The sequence below is a fragment of the Artemia franciscana genome, chromosome 4 (assembly GCF_032884065.1).
Source record: "Artemia franciscana chromosome 4, ASM3288406v1, whole genome shotgun sequence".
NCBI classification, from domain to species: domain Eukaryota; kingdom Metazoa; phylum Arthropoda; class Branchiopoda; order Anostraca; family Artemiidae; genus Artemia; species Artemia franciscana.
In genome coordinates this window covers 16,664,936-16,682,890 of record NC_088866.1, presented here as the reverse complement: position 1 = coordinate 16,682,890, position 17,955 = coordinate 16,664,936, and the positions used below count along the sequence as shown (strand labels likewise).

General features: G+C 35.1%; 1 protein-coding gene across 4 annotated transcripts in view; it reads left to right on the top strand.

Annotated features, from left to right (window-relative positions):
* Nucleotides 1–17,955, top strand: part of LOC136026063 (klaroid protein-like) — a 99,994-nt gene that overhangs the window by 28,629 nt on the left and 53,410 nt on the right. The window contains exon 1 of one of the 4 annotated variants that reach the window (XM_065702254.1): nt 9,421–9,538. The exons of the other annotated variants lie outside the window; for them this stretch is intronic. Within the exon in view, the coding sequence (XP_065558326.1) occupies nt 9,507–9,538 (32 nt within the window). The 5' untranslated portion in view covers nt 9,421–9,506. Of the gene's footprint in view, nt 1–9,420; nt 9,539–17,955 lie in introns of those variants that run through there. 4 annotated transcript variants of the gene reach the window in all.

Below are 17,955 nucleotides of genomic sequence, written 5' to 3'. Positions count from 1 at the left end.
CATTGACAAAAGGTGAAGATATTTTCAAGTCGTTAGATTCTTTTTTTCCCAAGAACCATCTCGAGTGGAAAAACTGCGTGTCAGTATGTATGGATCGTGCTAAGGCTATGAGCGGTCACAGAATGGGGCTTTTAGGGCATGTTAAAAATGTTTCAACTGAATGTAAGTTCACTCATTGTGTACTTCACCGAGAGGCTTTGGTGGCTCAGAACCTCCCTGATGAACATAAAGAGGTCCTCTATCAGAGTTTTAAAATTTTGAACTCCCTAGAAACTAGGTCTCAAAAATCTTGTTACTCTAAAATTTTATGCCAGAAATGGGAAGCCTCCATGATAACTTATTATTGCATACTGAGATACGATGGCTTTCCTAGAGAAATGTTGTGTCCTGTGTATTTGAACTCCACAAAGAATTAGATTTTTTTTACCGAACACAAATCTCACATGTCTTCTGTACTTACTCATTTTGATTCGCTTTTGAAGTTGACTTATTTAAGCGATATTTTTGAAATGCTCAGCATCTGGAATTTATCCATGCTGGGCAGTGGTTCTGATATTTTTTATGTAGAAAAGAAAACTTATGCAATTTATAGTACTCCATCTTTGGAGAAACAGTTAGACTGGATACGTGACCCCTTTAGTGCTGATACTATGGACACTAACTTGACTACCTACCTCAAAAGGAGCAACTCAATGAAGTCTCACGTGATCCCACGCTGAAAAATGAATATTTCACTGCCGGTACGATATTGTTAGATTTCTGGATCGGTATTGGGAAGGAATACAAAGAACTGTTAAACACTGCTGTTAAATTTCTTTTAGGGTTTTCCACCACTTATTTATATAAAAAGGGTTTCTAAATTTAATCCTATCTTAAAAGTAAATCTATAAACAAATCAAATATTGAAGATGATTTAAGATTGTATTCATCTAAGCTGGAACCCAATTTTGACAAACTATGTAAAGGAAAACAAACTCATCCTTGTCACTAATCTGTCTGAAAATAAGCGCTTTCTGTTCTTTAAATTTTGTATTTGTTTGTTATCAAATAAAAATGTTTGTAAAAAATAAAATAAAAATGTCTGTAAAAAATATCTCTTTGTCTTCGCTTAAACAAGATGCATAATTGAGTTTAAAAGGTTAAGGCTTTAAGATTTGTTTAATATTTTAGCTATAGTTTACTTAGTACCCGTAACTGAAATGGGGTACCTATTTTTGTGGGTCAAAAGGGGTACTGTGTCTAAATAAGTTTGGAAATTTTGTACTAGAGAATAGGGTAAGAATTTAGTTAGGAATCAGAAGATACCACCTCCCCCGGCCTACGCTGAAAAGGTTAAGGATGATTACAGCTCTGTTGAATGGATCGGATGGTAGGTACAAAAGGCTATCAACAGCAGTATATCTATAATTGCTGTTAAATTTTATCATTATACTTGGTATATGTAAATGAACTTTATGTTATTACTTTTGATAAATTTTTCAAATTGGCTCTTTTTAATAAAATTTGTAAAATTTTGAGAATCTAGAATAAGGCCCGACAGTATTGATCTAGCTTGGGATTTCTAAGTTGATCCAGCTTGGATGCATGTTCTAAGTTTTCAAAATTATACAGAGACGACAGTTATAAATGAACCACACTTACTCTAAAACTTGACTTTTTGTAACTCCTGTCACTGAGTTGAATGAGCGAGTTGTCACTTAAGGCTGATGGGGATTCTGCCTATGGATCTGAGAATTTTCGAGAAAGGGGGCCTTAGCGTGTTTAAAAAGGAATCCAGTTAAGCTCCTCTGAAGCTTTTACCTGACAATCTGACAAAGAAACAAACCTTTGATGTCCAGACCCTTGTAAAAACTACGGTTGAGGTGACTGTAGCCAAGCAAGTAAAGTTAAATACCGCAGTTTCAGGGATCAAAGTGCAATTGGAGGCTCTAAAGTCATATTTTAAGCTTCTGTGTCAAAGTATCATAATTAGGAGCTATAAACTAAAGCGAAAATTAGTGCAAAAATTAAAAGCACAGCCTGGGAATCACTATATTATATTGACTTTGTAGATATTGTATAACGAAATATAGGTAAGTTATTTCAGTATTTCCAAATAAAACTCATGAAGTACTGGCGTAGGTCTTGCAGACTTCAGATAACAAAAAAAGAAAATACCAGAACTGCCCAAAGAAGATTCAGACTAACTTTTTGTGAAATTTATTCTTAAAAAAGAAGAAAAAAAGAAAGATTTTTTTTCCGATGTCGGGATTTTAATTCTAAGTTTGGGATCATCGGAAAATATATGTACCAACGTTACCCTTAACGACTGCATGAAATATAAACATGGTTATTGCTTAATGACTGTTTTTTTTTATTTGGATTTTTCGTAAGTTAATCTTGCGATACTTCTAAATTTTCACTGGCAGTCCTGAATAAAAAATGCAAATGTTTATTTAGAATGTTTGTCTAATTAACATAATCAAACGAAATAAGAATAGGGATGCCTATTGAATATAAAGCAAACAAAATGCGATCAATAAAGGCATTTTCTCTGGGGATATGTAATAGGAAATGACGAGAAGGAAGAAATCGCTTAGCGGTGGTTCTGGCCTCTCTGGTGCCTGGGTTGAAATCTTGATTATTGCTTCCTGTCGCCCTCAAAATTTATAACAAAAATTTTCATTTACTAACAAAATTGTTTTCATCTTTGTAGAAGATGTGTTTTGGTTTTGTTTGTGAAAAAAATAAAATAATAATAAAAAAATTATCAAATAATTAGCAACTTATTCTTTTATTTATTATTATGTTGTTTAATAATTCTTGTTATTTTATTATTTCTTATTTTTTAAATAATTATATTACTCAATTAGTTATTTATCGATTATTTTCATTCATTAACGGCGCCCTCTGCTTTATTTTAATAAAAACGAACTTTCAAAAGCTACAAAATGAATATAACCATTAGATTATTTATTTGAAATTTTGCGCCCCTAAAATATCTGTGCCTGTGGCAAGTGCCCCTCCAGCCCCACTAAAACTGTATCTGGGATCGCTAAAGGCATATGCACTAGGTGTTTCCTAAGTTCCGGGGAAACGGATTCTGGACTTCAATGAGTTTCAAGTATTGTACTTTGGTACATTTTTGGCTTTCTGCTGGCGTGCACCATGGAATACCAGGCACTGTGGATCAGACTTGTTTTAAGGTCTTTTACTTCGAGGAGTGCCGATGAATTGAGGTGGTATAGTTGCAGACTGACAAGGCTTTTGCTGAGTTGGCATTGGATAGCTTTGTGGTGTGACGATTTGTTAATAGTAATATTATTAATGGGGGTTGGGCTTGCAAATTTCAAGTGTGTTTTGTGGCATTTATAAATTCATGAAAGAAAATAGGAACCTGAAAAGTACTTTCAGTGTATTTTTGTTTCCAGTGCGCCTGGAAACTCTGGGGCAGAGGTTCCCAACATTTTTTGTATTGTGACATATTACTAAGCCTCTTAAATTTTGGTCGCACACCTTTTTTAACGATTTTATTAATGAATATTAATAAAATGTATTGAAGTAACCGAACGAACGTAGTCACTTTTAATTACGTTATTACCGTTTGTTATGCCGCTTTTGTTCTCCCGATCGTTTTGTACCGAGAAAAAAGAACACTTTGGTGAAAATTGACTTTTTTTATACCAAAATTGGTATCCAGTTGGAAAATGTTTCGTTTTATATCCCAACCTTACAAAATATGTTTCTTTTTTTTGCCCTTTTATGTCATTGTGTAACGGTACATGGAAATGTGTCATTTTGACATAAAATGAGTCTAGTTGGCAACTCTGTTCCCAAGATATTGTAGGCATGCCCTTTCGAGAGCAAGAATGTACATATAACGTCTTTAGATTTAAATCTGCCCCCTCCCTCATTCCCAGTCAAAGCTATAGGTTCTCTTGAATCTTAAATTTTCCCTCAAAGTTTCAACTTAATCCTTTAAGCTACCCCAAGATATTGTAAATAGTTTGAAAATCAGGTGGCATATACGTTAGCTCTCTTTGGATTTACTCAAGCACGTGTGTCGTATCCAGAGTACACTTTTGGGAAACTTTGGCAATATTGGCCTAGCGAAGTAAGAGCTGACTCGAAACACAAATGATTAAGGAAAAAATAGTTTTTAGTCTATTGTGCGACAAGCTTGAAAATTTTGAGCCAATCAGATACCAAGGATGAAACATCTTCTTCCCTACATTATGAAATTCATATGAAGACGATGGGCAGCTTGCCAAATTTGTGACCCTTGTCCCGGAAGCTCTTATGCCCGTGTCATCCCTGGGGACATATTTGTTGAACCTTTTAACTATTGTGGGCTATTTGTTGAAAATCAAGCGAGTAAAATGTCTTTGGCGTTTAAGGGCGGGAAGTAGGTAAAATGGGATGGAAGGGAAATTGGTTGCCCTCTAGTAGCTTTTTACCTTTAGAAAGACTACTAGTACTTGGGGATTTTTAATCGAATATTCCTCTTTCAAAATTTCTACGGCCACCTTCTCCATGCGAATCGGCCTGGTAAAAAACAAACAAAAAAAAACACGTTTAAGCCATACGGAATTTTACTTAGGAGGTTTTATTGTGCTACCTATGATACCACCTTTTTTTGTGCGACATAATATTGGTTATAATTTGTTGTAACCCTTCATTGACTTGCCTTATGTCCCAAGCGTTCCTTTGACTCGTGACTCGACCACCATCTCCTTAGTAAGTTCTTGGATCAACTTCCTATTTGATGTCCAGTCGCCTACTAGTTTCAGAAGGAACTAGAGATCACTTCCCAAGGGATTTCTCCCTAAAGAAGGCTCTGGCCATGGTTTTATCCGTTAAGTCATATGTACAGATTCCATGATCTCCCCAATTAAGAGAAGTGATTTCCGATACCCAACGCGCGGTTTTTTCCGGTGATCAATTAAACTTTCAGGAGATAACTTTTCCGGCGAGCTTGTGTAGCGACGCCATATGTTTCAATTCAATATTTGACGTACTTCTGTTGCGGCAAACACCTTTTATGTCTGGATGAAAAATATGTAGAGAATGCCTTGCTTTTATTTTTTGAATTTAAGCCGAAATCAAAGCTTGTGCGATTTAGCTTCTTCAGAAGAACCTGTTTCAAGGGTTTGCGAACTAGGCTGTCTCTTATAGGCTACAACGAAAGCAGGTACTTATTATGTGTAAATTGGAGGGTCCCGAGTCAGGATCAAAGAACTCTTGAACTTTCACAATCGGATTAGGTTAAGTAAGAAAAAAAATATAAGACATTCGGTAATGCCAATAAGAAATTCTTAGAAAGAAATCTTTTTGGCTCAAATTAGAACAAGCTAAGTTTCGGTATTAGTTAAATCTCATTGTGAATAAGCCTTTACTTCATTTTATAGATTTGACCTTTTCCTCATTCGTTCTTTGAGAATAAACTTAACCGCAAACTGGGGATTTTGTTTTGATTGATTCAAAAGTGCTAATAAATGGAATTGTCATATGCTGTTTATTATGTTACCATATTTATTCTATTACATGCATTATATGATATTTATTGTTGTTTTATCCAAAGGTTATTTCAATATGTATTATATACTGGTCTATATATTTTCTTTATATTAAATATAAAAAAAACTAATTTTTTTTACTGAAAGTAAGGAGCGACATTAAAACTTAAAACGAACAAAAATTACACCGTGTATGAAATGGGTTGTCCCCTCCTCAACGCCTCGCTCTTTACGCTAAAGTTTTTAATTGTCTTAAAAAGTAGAATTGTGGCAAAGAGTCAAACTTTAGCGTAAAGAGCGAGGGATTGTGGAGGGGACAACCCATTTCATATACGGAGTAATTTCTGTTCGTTTTAAGTTTTAATGTCGCTCCTTACTTTCAGTTGAAAAAACTAGTTTTTTTATTTAATTTCTGAATGTTTTTGAATTAATACATGTTTGATTTTGGCTCTCCACACATAAACTATTAAAATGAAATTTGCATATTAATTCTTTTTTGGCTAAATGGCTTTCTCTTAGTTTTGATCAGACGATTTTGAGAAATAAGGGGTGGGGAAGGAGGCCTAGTTGCCCTCCAACTTTTCGGTTACTTAAAAAGGTAACTAGAACTTTTAACTTTTAACGAACATTTTCATTAGTAAAAAAAATACGTAACTTAAGAATTAACTTACGTAACAAACTTTTATATTTTTATTTTTTTTATGTATATGAGAGGGTTTATCCCCTCGTTAATACCTAGCTCTTTACACTAAATCTTATGTTTTGTCCCAAGTAAAAAAGTATTTTTTACTCGCTCTAAAACAGTATTTTTAGAACCCCTCATATGCGTAATAATCTCTGTTCGTTTTAAATTTTAATGCTACTCCTTACTTTCAATTGAAAAAACTTGTTCATGTTTATTTTTTCATTGTTTTTTTACAGTAATGCTAGAAAATACCGCACCCTTTTCCCCCATGACATATTCCTCCAAGGATAGATCCTCCCACATAGCCCCCTCCCCTCAACCCCACCCCTAAACCAAAAAAATCCCCCTGAAAACGTCTGTACACTTCCCAATAACCATTACTGTATGTAAATACTGGTCAAAGTTTGTAACTTGCAGCCCCTCCCCCAGGGACTGTGGCGGAGTAAGTCATCCCCAAAGACATAGTTATTATGGTTTTCGACTATGCGGAACAAAATGGCTATCTCAAAATTTTGATTCGTTGACTTTGGGGGGAAAATGAGCGTGGGAGGGGGCCCAGGTACCCTCTAATTTTTTGGTCACTTAAAAAGGGCACTAGAACTTTTCATTTCCGTTAGAATGAGCCCTCTTGCGACATTCTAGGACCACTTGGTCGATATGATGACCCCTGGGAAAAAAACAACAAAAAAACAAATAAACACGCACCCGTGATCTGTCTTCTTGCAAAATACGCTGATATGCGATATGTTCTCTGATACGCTGAATCTGATGGTGTGATTTTCGTTAAGATTCTATGACTTTTAGGGGGTGTTTCCCCCTATTTTCCAAAATAAGGCAAATTTTCTCAGGCTCGTAACTTTTGATGACAAAGACTAAATTTGATAAAACTTATATATTTAAAATCAGCATGAAAATTCGATTCTTTTGATGTATCTTTTAGCATCAAAATTCCGTTTTTTAGAGTTTCGTTTACTATTGAGCCGGGTCGCTCCTTACTACATTTCGTTACCACGAACTGTTTGATTATGTTTTATTAATTGGCCTGTCATCGAGTCCGCTTAAATAAAAGTGGCCATTTAAGCACTACCCATACGCTTTGAGCAAATGATATTTGAGCAAATGATATTTGAGCAAATGATATCCATTTTCGCAGCTTGGTAAAGATTATGCACGAGCTAGACTATTGTCACATACGTAGACCAATCTTGAACCTAATTAATCAACCATAACCGTGCTAATTTCTATTTGTTATAAATGGAGTGTATAAGGTTGTCTAATTTGAAATTCTCTCCATAAACGCTTTGGACCGTTCGTGGCAACTGACTGTAAGTATAGTTTTTTGGATCTTGTTCTTAGGGAATACCCGCCCACACTCCCCCTTCTTTGAAGTCCAGCATATAATGTAATCTTCTGTGCCACAATCAATACATTTCCGAAGTAAAAAGAAGCTTCCACCCCATAACATTTATATTACAGGCTAAATCAAAATTTTCTCCGAATAAGGGAGGCTAGGCGGGATCGCTACCCCCCGCCAATTGAATGTGAAATATATCTGACGGAAAGTTAGGAAGTTCTTGCTTAAATAGCTTTATTTGACATCCATGGTCTTCTAACGTAATAGTTGGTGTGCAATTATATGCCGGTGCACGTAGACTGATTAAGTTTTTCATTCAATTAATGAAATGAAATAATGAAGTTCAGTTAATGAAATTGAATAAACGAATCAAAGAACCAAAGAACTACAAAATAATTGTTTGTAGTAACCGTTTAAATTGAATCGATTGCTTATGTGCTTAGGATTAAAGCACACACAAAACACAAAAAAGTGAACGTCCTTGGCTTTTATAAGAATTGGTACAGTAAGTTTAAAATAAAGAGCTTAATGTGAATGGAGTTTCATTTTAAGGTACTGTAGTGGTAGAAAAAACCTACTTTTGAAAAACTTGTTTTGGTTATTTATTTTATTGAGTACAATTTTAGGGGATACTCCCTCCTATCTTATCGCCTCTACTTCACATCTCCTTAGTTCATATTTTAATGTTTTTTCCACTATCTTTACATTCCTTTTGTTTTCATAAGATCTATCGTTCAGGTAATTATTGTACAAACCCTTTTAAAAACTTTGCTTTTAAAAGGGATTTCACTAATATTCCTAGCTGCAGTCTTAACATTCATCTCAAGATTGCTTATGTGCTTAGGATGTAGGCGCTACTGCGTATCAGCATGTTGTTTAAAACAAAAAGGCGAGGAAACAGACTTTTGGATAGTAGTAATCACACTTATGTGGAAAAATTGAAGATTTTCATATATGGAGAAGTTTATATTAAATTGCTTAAATAGCAAAAAACTGGTAATTGCAAAAATAATTGCATATATTTTGACAAGGGATTACAACAATTCAAAAACCTTAAAAAAGAAAACAAAAAGTTTCAAGCTTAGTTGTAATCGTTGTTAGATGTCGGACTTGCGGTAATAATCAAATATCTTTGAATAGACTCAGATTGGAATCGTTGTTAGAAAAACATCATTACCGAATTTCTTTTCTTTTAAGTATGTATATATTTTACCAAAGGATTAAAGCAATTTATAAACCTTTAAAAAGAAAACCTAAAGGTTGAAGCTTAACGTAAATCGTTGTTAGAAATTGGACTTGCTTTAATAATCAAATATCTTTGAAAAGACACAATATGGAAAGAAATTAAATTGCTTAAAGAACAAAAAACTCGTAGATGCCAAAAATATTTGTATATATTTTAACAAGGGATTACGACAATTCAAAAACCTCGAAAAAGAAAACCAAAAGTTTGAAGCTTAGTAGATATGGTTGTTAGAATATGTTAGAATATGTTAGAATTGTTAGAACATTAGAAAATGCTTATGTGCTTAGGATGTAGGCGCTACTGCGTATCAGCATGTTGTTTTAAAACAAAAAGGCGAGGAAACAGACTTTTGGATAGTAGTAATCGATTGACTGAGGTAGTATTTGCATTTGCTGGCATTTCGGGCCTGTTCTGACCAAGATGTTTGCAGCAAAAAGTGGCAGAAATCGTCTTCAAAAGACGAGAAAAATTGGGGAATTTTGATAATATGGATAAAAATAATAACCTCTACTGCTGTAGAAGCTTGACTGAAATTTTCCCTCTGTCTGTGCCTCCCTGCCCGTAGAAAGGTTTGTAAGTGTATTTTCCTTCATCCTTAATAATATTCTAGCATTTAACGTTGTAAATACAATTGATCCTCAGTGAAATGAAAATGTGCTTTGATCTCATTTGGTCTCAGTAGACATTCTGACATCGTGAGAGAAAGAGGATTCTCTTTTCATTCAGATGTGTTGTGAAATTATGTCCTCAATGCGAAGGTTTGTGACTATTTTTACAGGTGTTATAAAGGGAGTGGTAAAGATGCTGGTACCAAGAGTACATCACACTTTGGACAAGGTTTAAACCAGGGGTACATTTGAAAGAAGCCCTATATTTCTGAGAATTACTTTAATACAATCAAAAATAATTACTTTTTTCTAAGAGTGAATCGCTTTGTAATTTCTACCCCCCCACCCCAATGATTGAGCAATATATAGCCCACTACATATATTTTCACTATATTTGGCAGTAGCGTGACTAATTTTTTCTTTATCATTTTACGGTAAACGCTAATCACGCGGGAGGAAGAAAAAAAATAGTCGTGCTATTTTAATATTAGGCGAAAAACAAGCATTTTTGTTTCAATGAAATTAAGGAGCCCCCCCCCAAAAAAAAGCCGTATGCTTCCAAATAACAAATACTATGTGTAAAAAATGGGTAAATTGCATAACTTACTGCCCTTTCCCCTGGGGCCATGGGAAGTCATGCCCTCCCCAGATGTATAGTTATGGGACCTCTCAACTATACTGAACCAAATAGCTATCTCAAAAATTTGATCGGATGTCTTTAGGGAAAAGGGGCGTAGGAGGGGGGCTAGTTACCATGCAACCTTTTTGGTCGCTTAGAAAGGGCACTAGAACTTTTAATTTAAGTCCAATGAGCCCTCTCTCCATCTTCTAGGACTATTGCTCAATACAATCATCTCTTGAAAAGAAAAAAAAAAAAAAACAATAAAAACAAATAAACACGCATCTGGCAAAAAATACGAAATTCCTCGTTTTTTTTAGATACAAGCTTGAACCCTCTACAGTAGGGCTCTCTGATGTACTGAAATTGATGGTGTGCTTTTCTTTGAGATCATTTAACTTTTCAGGGATGTTTCCTCCCTTTTTGAAAATTACACAAATTTTCTCACGCTCTTACTTTTTGAGAGGTATCATTAAACTTAATGAATTTTAGATTTTTAGAACCAGCATAAAAAGTCACTTCTTTTGATGTAATAATCATTATCTAAATTCTATTTTATTTTCGAGTTTTGGTTACTATCGGGCCAAGTAGCTTCTTACGAATAGTTTGTTACCACCAACTTTTTGAAAGAGTATTAAAAAGCCGCATCGAGAGGTGATAAAACTTTGAGGTCCAGGTTGCCTTATTGTATTAAATTTCTAGCATGGAAATATTGAAATATAAAACAGACTTTTCTGTACAAGGCTATGTACTCTAGCGGTAACAGCTCCTCGGTGGGGCCGTAGAGGCCGTAGTTTGAATATTGGATTAGCCATTATTTCGAAATACGTGTCCTCTCTCAAGTTCCGATTCATTTCTAATGATCAGTTCTCCTAAAATATTAAAGTCAAAGAAGCTAAAATAATGAAAGTATAATTTTTTTGATGAGAAGTTCAAATTCTACGCTGTACTGCAGCAGAAAAATTACGGCAATAATAACGCAAATTTTCGTAAAGTAAATTAACTAAACATCCCGTAATTAATTACATCGTAATTAACTAAACATCTAAAATTCTTTGAATTCAGTCTCTGTCTCTGTCTCTGTTATTCAATCTCTGAATTGTGTATGTATTTCATACTGAATAATATGATAAAAATTGAATAATATGAGTATTATAATATGATTATGAATATAGTATAATATGATTAATATGAAAAATTGAATAATATGAATAATAATTGATAGATAATTGAACTTTTTGTTTACGGCCAAGGGTAACACACTCCATGGACTCTTTAGTTGAAAAATTTCAGATGAGTCTTAGGCAATAGGAGAGGTGCGAAGTTAAACCTATATTTAATTCCCTATATTAGCAAAAATTCATGTTGTCTTCTTTAGTTTCTATGCGTAAGTTGTAAAAAGGTCTTTTTCCAAGAATTATTTTCGATATTTTTAAAATCTAAAAACGCACAGAAAATTATTTCAAAAAAGAAAAGTTGTCTGATGAAAGTAAAGATCGAAGTTGAAGCTTAAACACAACTTCCTATTTTACGAACAATATTTTTGAAAAATTGTTTCAAATTAATTGGTTCGTAATAAATGCTATATTTGCAGAACCGACAAAAACTAACCAAGGCGACAAAACAGGATTAGAAGTAGAAAAACCCTTTTGCGGTCTGCTGAAAATAAAAGAATAATTCATAAAGCTCTTAATCATCTTTTAATGGCCGTTTAAATTGACAAATTTTACGACACGCTTTTAATTCTAAAAAACTCAAGAAAGTCAAGTTTTCAGTAAAGCCCTAGTTTTTCCGGATTCTACAAATACAGGGAAATATCATGAGCCGGTTTATTTGAAACAGTTTACTTTAAAATATGTTGCATAAAACGCGAAGCAGTGTTAAAGTTTGAACTTGGTTCTTTAGTTTCACCCGGAAAACTTTTATTTTTCATTAATCACTAGAAAATCCCCGCATCTTGAAGTTAGCGGAACGGCATGTCTAAGATGCAAAACAGAGGACAGCTCTTATGGAGCCATTCCAAAAAAGAAGCTAGCTACAAAGACAACATATACAGAAAAAAGTATTAACAAAGGACGTCTTTATACTTTTATCAATTCAGACCTGACCATCAACATCAAAAGAGGTCAAATAGGGACTTGACAGCAAAAGTTGAAGAGGATAGAATGATGATGCAAACCAAAGCAAGGTCAAAATCAGGCTTAAATTGGAGGTGCTCAAAGACTTAATTTTTGAAACAAGGATTGGTAATTATGGAAAATCGCTACTATGGAACATTAAACGATGTCGAAGTTTCATATGATTCTAGTTGTAAATGGAACAAATTATTTATGTTTTTCTTGTATTTCAGATAGCTTTAAAACTTAAATTTATACTAATTATCAATTGTAAAAGTTCATTTACAACGTCTAAGACTCTGCCATCATTATCTTTCATTCCACCCATAGTGCTCACATTCCTTCCCCTTTTTTATGAAACTAGATGCACCAAAGGGATATTAAAGATAAAATCGCGGGAAATGAAATTTTGCTTTTTCAAGGAACTAAAAATTGTCAAAAAATACGACGTTTGCCAAACCATTAAAAAAAAAAAATGTCGGTATAAATTTTTCTTATCAACAATAAATATGGTAATTCAGGTATCTAGATTAAGCCAAAAATTTAGGCTTTATTTTAGAGTAGTATGTTGTATACCTCCAAAAGCGTTTGTATTTTTATAATCTATGTTACTAGGTCCATATCTGGAAGAGCGAATCTGTTCTCTGATTCCCTAGGGCATATCACAAAAGATTTTAGGAGCAAAATATTAAGGGGATTGAATGAAATGGGACATAAACACCTCACATTCTTTTCGAGATAACACCCGGACAACCAGATAACACCTAACCCACCATAACACCTGATAACACCTGATAACACCCATATAGCTTTTAAACAAAATTTTACAACCGAAAGCTTCTCTCCGTTAAAATTTGCTACCAGCTTTATTTTGAATCTAATAACATTACATACATCATGTCTCAGTGAGTCTGAGAGTGTCTTTGTACAGTCATGGGCATAGTTGCAGACAGACAGAAGGGGGGAGATCCCCAAGATTTTTCCAAAGATCCTCTGGGTTTTCACGATCCTAGCCATCTGGGTAAAATCCTTGGATTTCCCCCTAAGGATTATACCTTGTGTACACCTTTTATCTAAAAATTCTGCCTACAGTAGCCTAAGTTGCAAATCATATCTAACTTTGAAAGGGGCAGGTCATTAGTATAGCCCAGGGCTGCAAGGCCAAGGTGCTTGTACAGTTAAAAAAAAATTATGCTCAAGGAACAATATGGTATTTGAGTGCATACGGGTGGATAGGGTGAATATTTCCAAGGATACCAGAGGTTTTATCAGTGGGAGGAATTGAGGTTTGTAAAATTAGGCTCAAGTATCCAGAATGCCAAAAATTTGATGCAAGGTATGTTTGCAAACTGTAACTATTGGTAAGGAGAGGAATCGGAGACATTTCGTGTAGAAATTCTGTCAAATTCATCCAGTGCAATCCCCTAAACGGTTTACCCCTTGGAAGCTTCCCTCTCCATGGAAAATTCTCCCCGTGCAAAATACCCCCTGCAGAAAATTCATCCTCACCTCTTTACCTGAAAAATGTATGCATCCTTCCACTATACGTAAACAATGAGCAAAATTTATAACTGAAAAAGCTTGCCCAGGGGCTTAAGGGAGTCATGCTATCTCTAAAGACATAGTTATTGGGCCTTTCAACTATGCTGAACAAAATTGCCATCTTAAAATTTTGATCGGACGATTTTGGGAAAAAAGTGGTGTGGGAGGGGGACTAGCTGCCCTGCAATTTTTTGATCACTCAAAGAAGGCACTAGAACTTTCATTTTTGTTAGAATGAGCTCTCTCCCGACGGTCTAGGCCCACTGGGTCGATAAAATCACCCTGGGGAAAACAAACAAACAATAAACAAATGAATCCGTAATCTTTCTTCTGGCAAAAATTACTAAATTCCACATTTTTGCTGATAGGAGCTTGAAACCTCTGCTTAGGGGTTCTTTGATACGCTGAATTTGATGGTGTGATTTTCATTAAAATTATATGGCTTCTAGGGGTTCTTTTCCCTTTTTTCGAAAAACGGACGCATTTTCTCATGTTTGTAGCTTTGATGGACAAGGCTAAACTTAATGCAACTTATATATTTGGAATCAGCATAATAAGTCTATTCTTTTGATTTATCTATTGGTATCCAAGTTCCCGTTTTTTAGAGTTTCGATTACTATTGAACCGGGTCGTTCCTTGCTTATAGTTCGTTACCACGAACTGTTTGATACCTTTACATAAAAGAAAAGGTAATTTTGCCGATAACTGAATACTGAGATAGCTAAGAAATAGACACACATTTACGATTAGAATTTCATCCTGAATCTAAGTAGAAACTTCGTTTGTCTGGCAAATGAGCTTTACCCCCTACCACTTAATGGTCAAATGCATAGCCTTAAATTGTATATGTGCACTGAATTTTCCATTGTTTTGATAAATTGTTGAATCAATTTGAAGAAAAGAATGATTTACAGGAAACTCAGTGCTTATATACAATTCAGGATATAAATTTGACCATTAGCGGCGGGGTTGGGGGTGTCCCAGCTACGATGTTGTCAAACGTCTGATCTAAGAAGATAGAGAGAGGGCTCATTTGATCGGAAATCAAAAGTTCTAGTGTCCTTTTAAATGATCAAAAAGACTGGAGTGTATTTTAGCACCCTCCCCTTTCCTCCAGACCAATCCGATTAAAATTGTAGATAGCCATTTAGTACAACATAGTTGAAATATCCAATAAATAAGCCTTTGGGGATGACAAGACCACCCATAGTTCCTGGGCAAAAGGCTGTATGCTACGTAGTTTGCCCATTGTTCACATGCAGCATTTGTTACTGCTAAATATACAGATTTTTGGAGGGAGGGATGTATTATTGCAGGAGGATTTTGCACGAAGTGAATTTCCTTTGAGAAAAAAGTTTCCGGGGGAAATCTAACACAGGTGAGAAGGGATTTCCTGGCATAATTCGAAATACTGTCAGAAATGAAAAGAGAACAATTTTTTCAACAAAAAATAAGAGCAACGTTAAAAAGACCGAATTTATTCTGTATACAAAGGGGATTGCTTCCTTACCCATCGCTCTTTTCGCTAAAGTTTGGCTTTTTGCCCCAATCTTTTAACATCGATTTACTTAAAACGTCTCCACATTGTTGCAGTTGCCTGCTAGTTCCATTGGCTTCAGTGGGATGGGTACCTGTGTTTCTTAGTTTCCCTCCCGCGTCTAGATTTTGAAAAATACTTTTTTTTGAGTAGTTCCATTCGAAAATCGCCTTTTATGGTATTTTTATTGAAAATACGAAAACCAACAAATTTATCCCCTCTAGATATTAAAAATACATTTTGCCTCTTCCACTATATTTTTGTAAATATGCACCACTAGCCTAGCCTAAAATTAGCCTAGCCGCTTGAACTGGCCTAGTTCCTTTAGTAAGCCAGACGGTCTAAGAAAAATATTAAGTGGGCTGGAAGGGGAAGTATAGAGGAGGAAGAATTTTAAAAGGGAGGTTTGAAGTTTTCGACGTTTCGACCATGCAGATTATTTCACCCTTTTCAGGCTTCCCATCCTTTCGACTCCAGATTCGGCACCAAAGAGTGCCATTTTTTTATTCCAGACGGTACTTTTGACGGCTTTATCAAGCGAATCTTGTACAGAATACAAATATATAAAATTTCTGTTAAATGACACCTTAAACAACTATGATGTTGCACTAGCCTGTTAGTTTTACTAGTCAGAAGAGGATTTATGAAAAATATTATAGGCGCTGGGAGAGGAATATACGAGAGGGAGGATTGTAAACCTCAGGTTTAGGGCTATCAACCATGAAGATTATGATGGTTTCTTTATTCTTCCAAGCCTTTCCATTCCAAAAATCTTGCCAAAAGTACACTTTTCGTGTACCATTTGTGATAGCGTTATGAAGTCAAATACATATAAGAAAGCGATTATTTATAAAAATTGACTTTCAAATAAGCCCTGAAAAAGCTCTCTATGAAATTCCAGTGTCCCTCTAGTGGCGGAGAAAAAGAAAAGGAGAAGGAAAAGAAAATAGGGAAAATCAGTGCTACTCAGACAAAAAGGGATTTTTCTTGCTCTTCAACGTATATGGGGTTTTGTAAGTTTTTACTATACCAATTCAAACGATCAGATCTAATTCTTACTGTCCTTTGCATTTTAAGGATGTATTTTCTAAAACGGGTATTTGGCGGTGTACACTGGACTTGGCAGGCATGCAGAGGGGGGAAGAAGAGCGCTATGAGGTTGTACTCTCATCCTGAAAAGGTTGCGATTTAGATTACCCTGTAGTTTTCATCTGTTTTCCTATAATTTTTCTATTTTTTGGTGTTTTGTCGAACTTATTTGCAGAATTAGTCCTAGATGTACTCAAGAGTCAGACATTGAAGAGCCAAATCGGTGCAATTCGGTAAACAGTATAAAATCACTTGATCAAAAAATTTCCTCATGTAAATTGTGAAAAAAATACGCTAAAATCTTGGACAAGAAAGGCATGAACTATTAATTAGGTCAATAGAACCCATGCAAGCCGAAGGGGAAGGGAAAGAAAAATGTTTTTTTTTGCCACAATAGTGTAATTTTTTTTTGTTTTTTAATGGTTCAGAATTTTGTAATATTCGTGTATGTCTAGATCACTCGGCCCTAGAAGACTAGATGATTGGAATCTAATTGTCAAATGACTTATATCCCCCTCTCCACTCATCTGCATACTAATTAAAATACACCTTAAATACAGATAAATATTTTGGTCGTTGTTAAAAGTTTGTGGCATGCACCACTCATCTGAAAAAGGTGGTACATGGCCGATCGGAAACAAATGAATGGCTCACTTCGAACAAAATGGTATTGGCCAATTGCTTTAATTTACTATTTCAAGGATAGGGTGATAGACAAAGAGAATGAACTAAATATACAAACGAGACTATTAAATTTTGGATAGTGCTTACGAATTTTAGTGCAGTCAACTCTCCTCCCTAGAAGACTTTAATGTAAAAGACGTACAATATTAAAAAAAATGGAAAATTATATTGTTTTTCTAGAGAAACCTCATTTTAAACCCTAACCTTCTCATGGCAACCTTTTATCTGACTGTCCCACTTCCTTTTTCAAGAATTCCAGGGTGAATAAATTCTCATCTCATCCCTGTTACGCCTAAAAGCTGTATTTGAAGTTTTCACACTGCAAGATAATTGCAAAAACAAATAAAAAATAAAATTGCTAAGCTGTTTTCAGAGGGACGACCAGCAGAGAAATGTCAATAAGAAGGATCAACAAACGGTTGACCATGCATTGCCCCACTGATCCTCCCTATGAGGACGGCTGCGCAAATAATTTCGGCAATTATCTCAGAAGTGGAAAATTTCAGATATGACCGCTTTGTGTAATGTGTCTAGGGGTTCCCCCGGAAAATACACCCCCGGTGAAAATTCCCCCCCAAAAATCCTTCCGTGGATCCTTTCCCTTGGAAAGTTTCTAGCAGAAAATCCCCCGGATAACCCCCCATATTCACCCTGGATAATATCGAATGCTCATTAGAAGGGAAATTGAAAGTTCTACTCACCTGTTTAAGTCAGAGGCAATGCTATAGCCTTGCCTACAGTAAAGAGCCATAAGGGTTCAATGTATTATTATTTATTTATTTATTTTTTCCACAGAGGTGCTTCATATGAAAGGGGTGGTTGTAAAAACTTCGGTGGGGTTCATTCGATTGCAAATTAGAAGTTCTAGTGCTCTTTTTAAGAGTCACAAGTGATTGAAGGTCAACAAACTACCACCCACATTATTTTTTCCCCAAACACATCCAATCAAAATTTTGAGATAGTCATTTCGTTCACAATA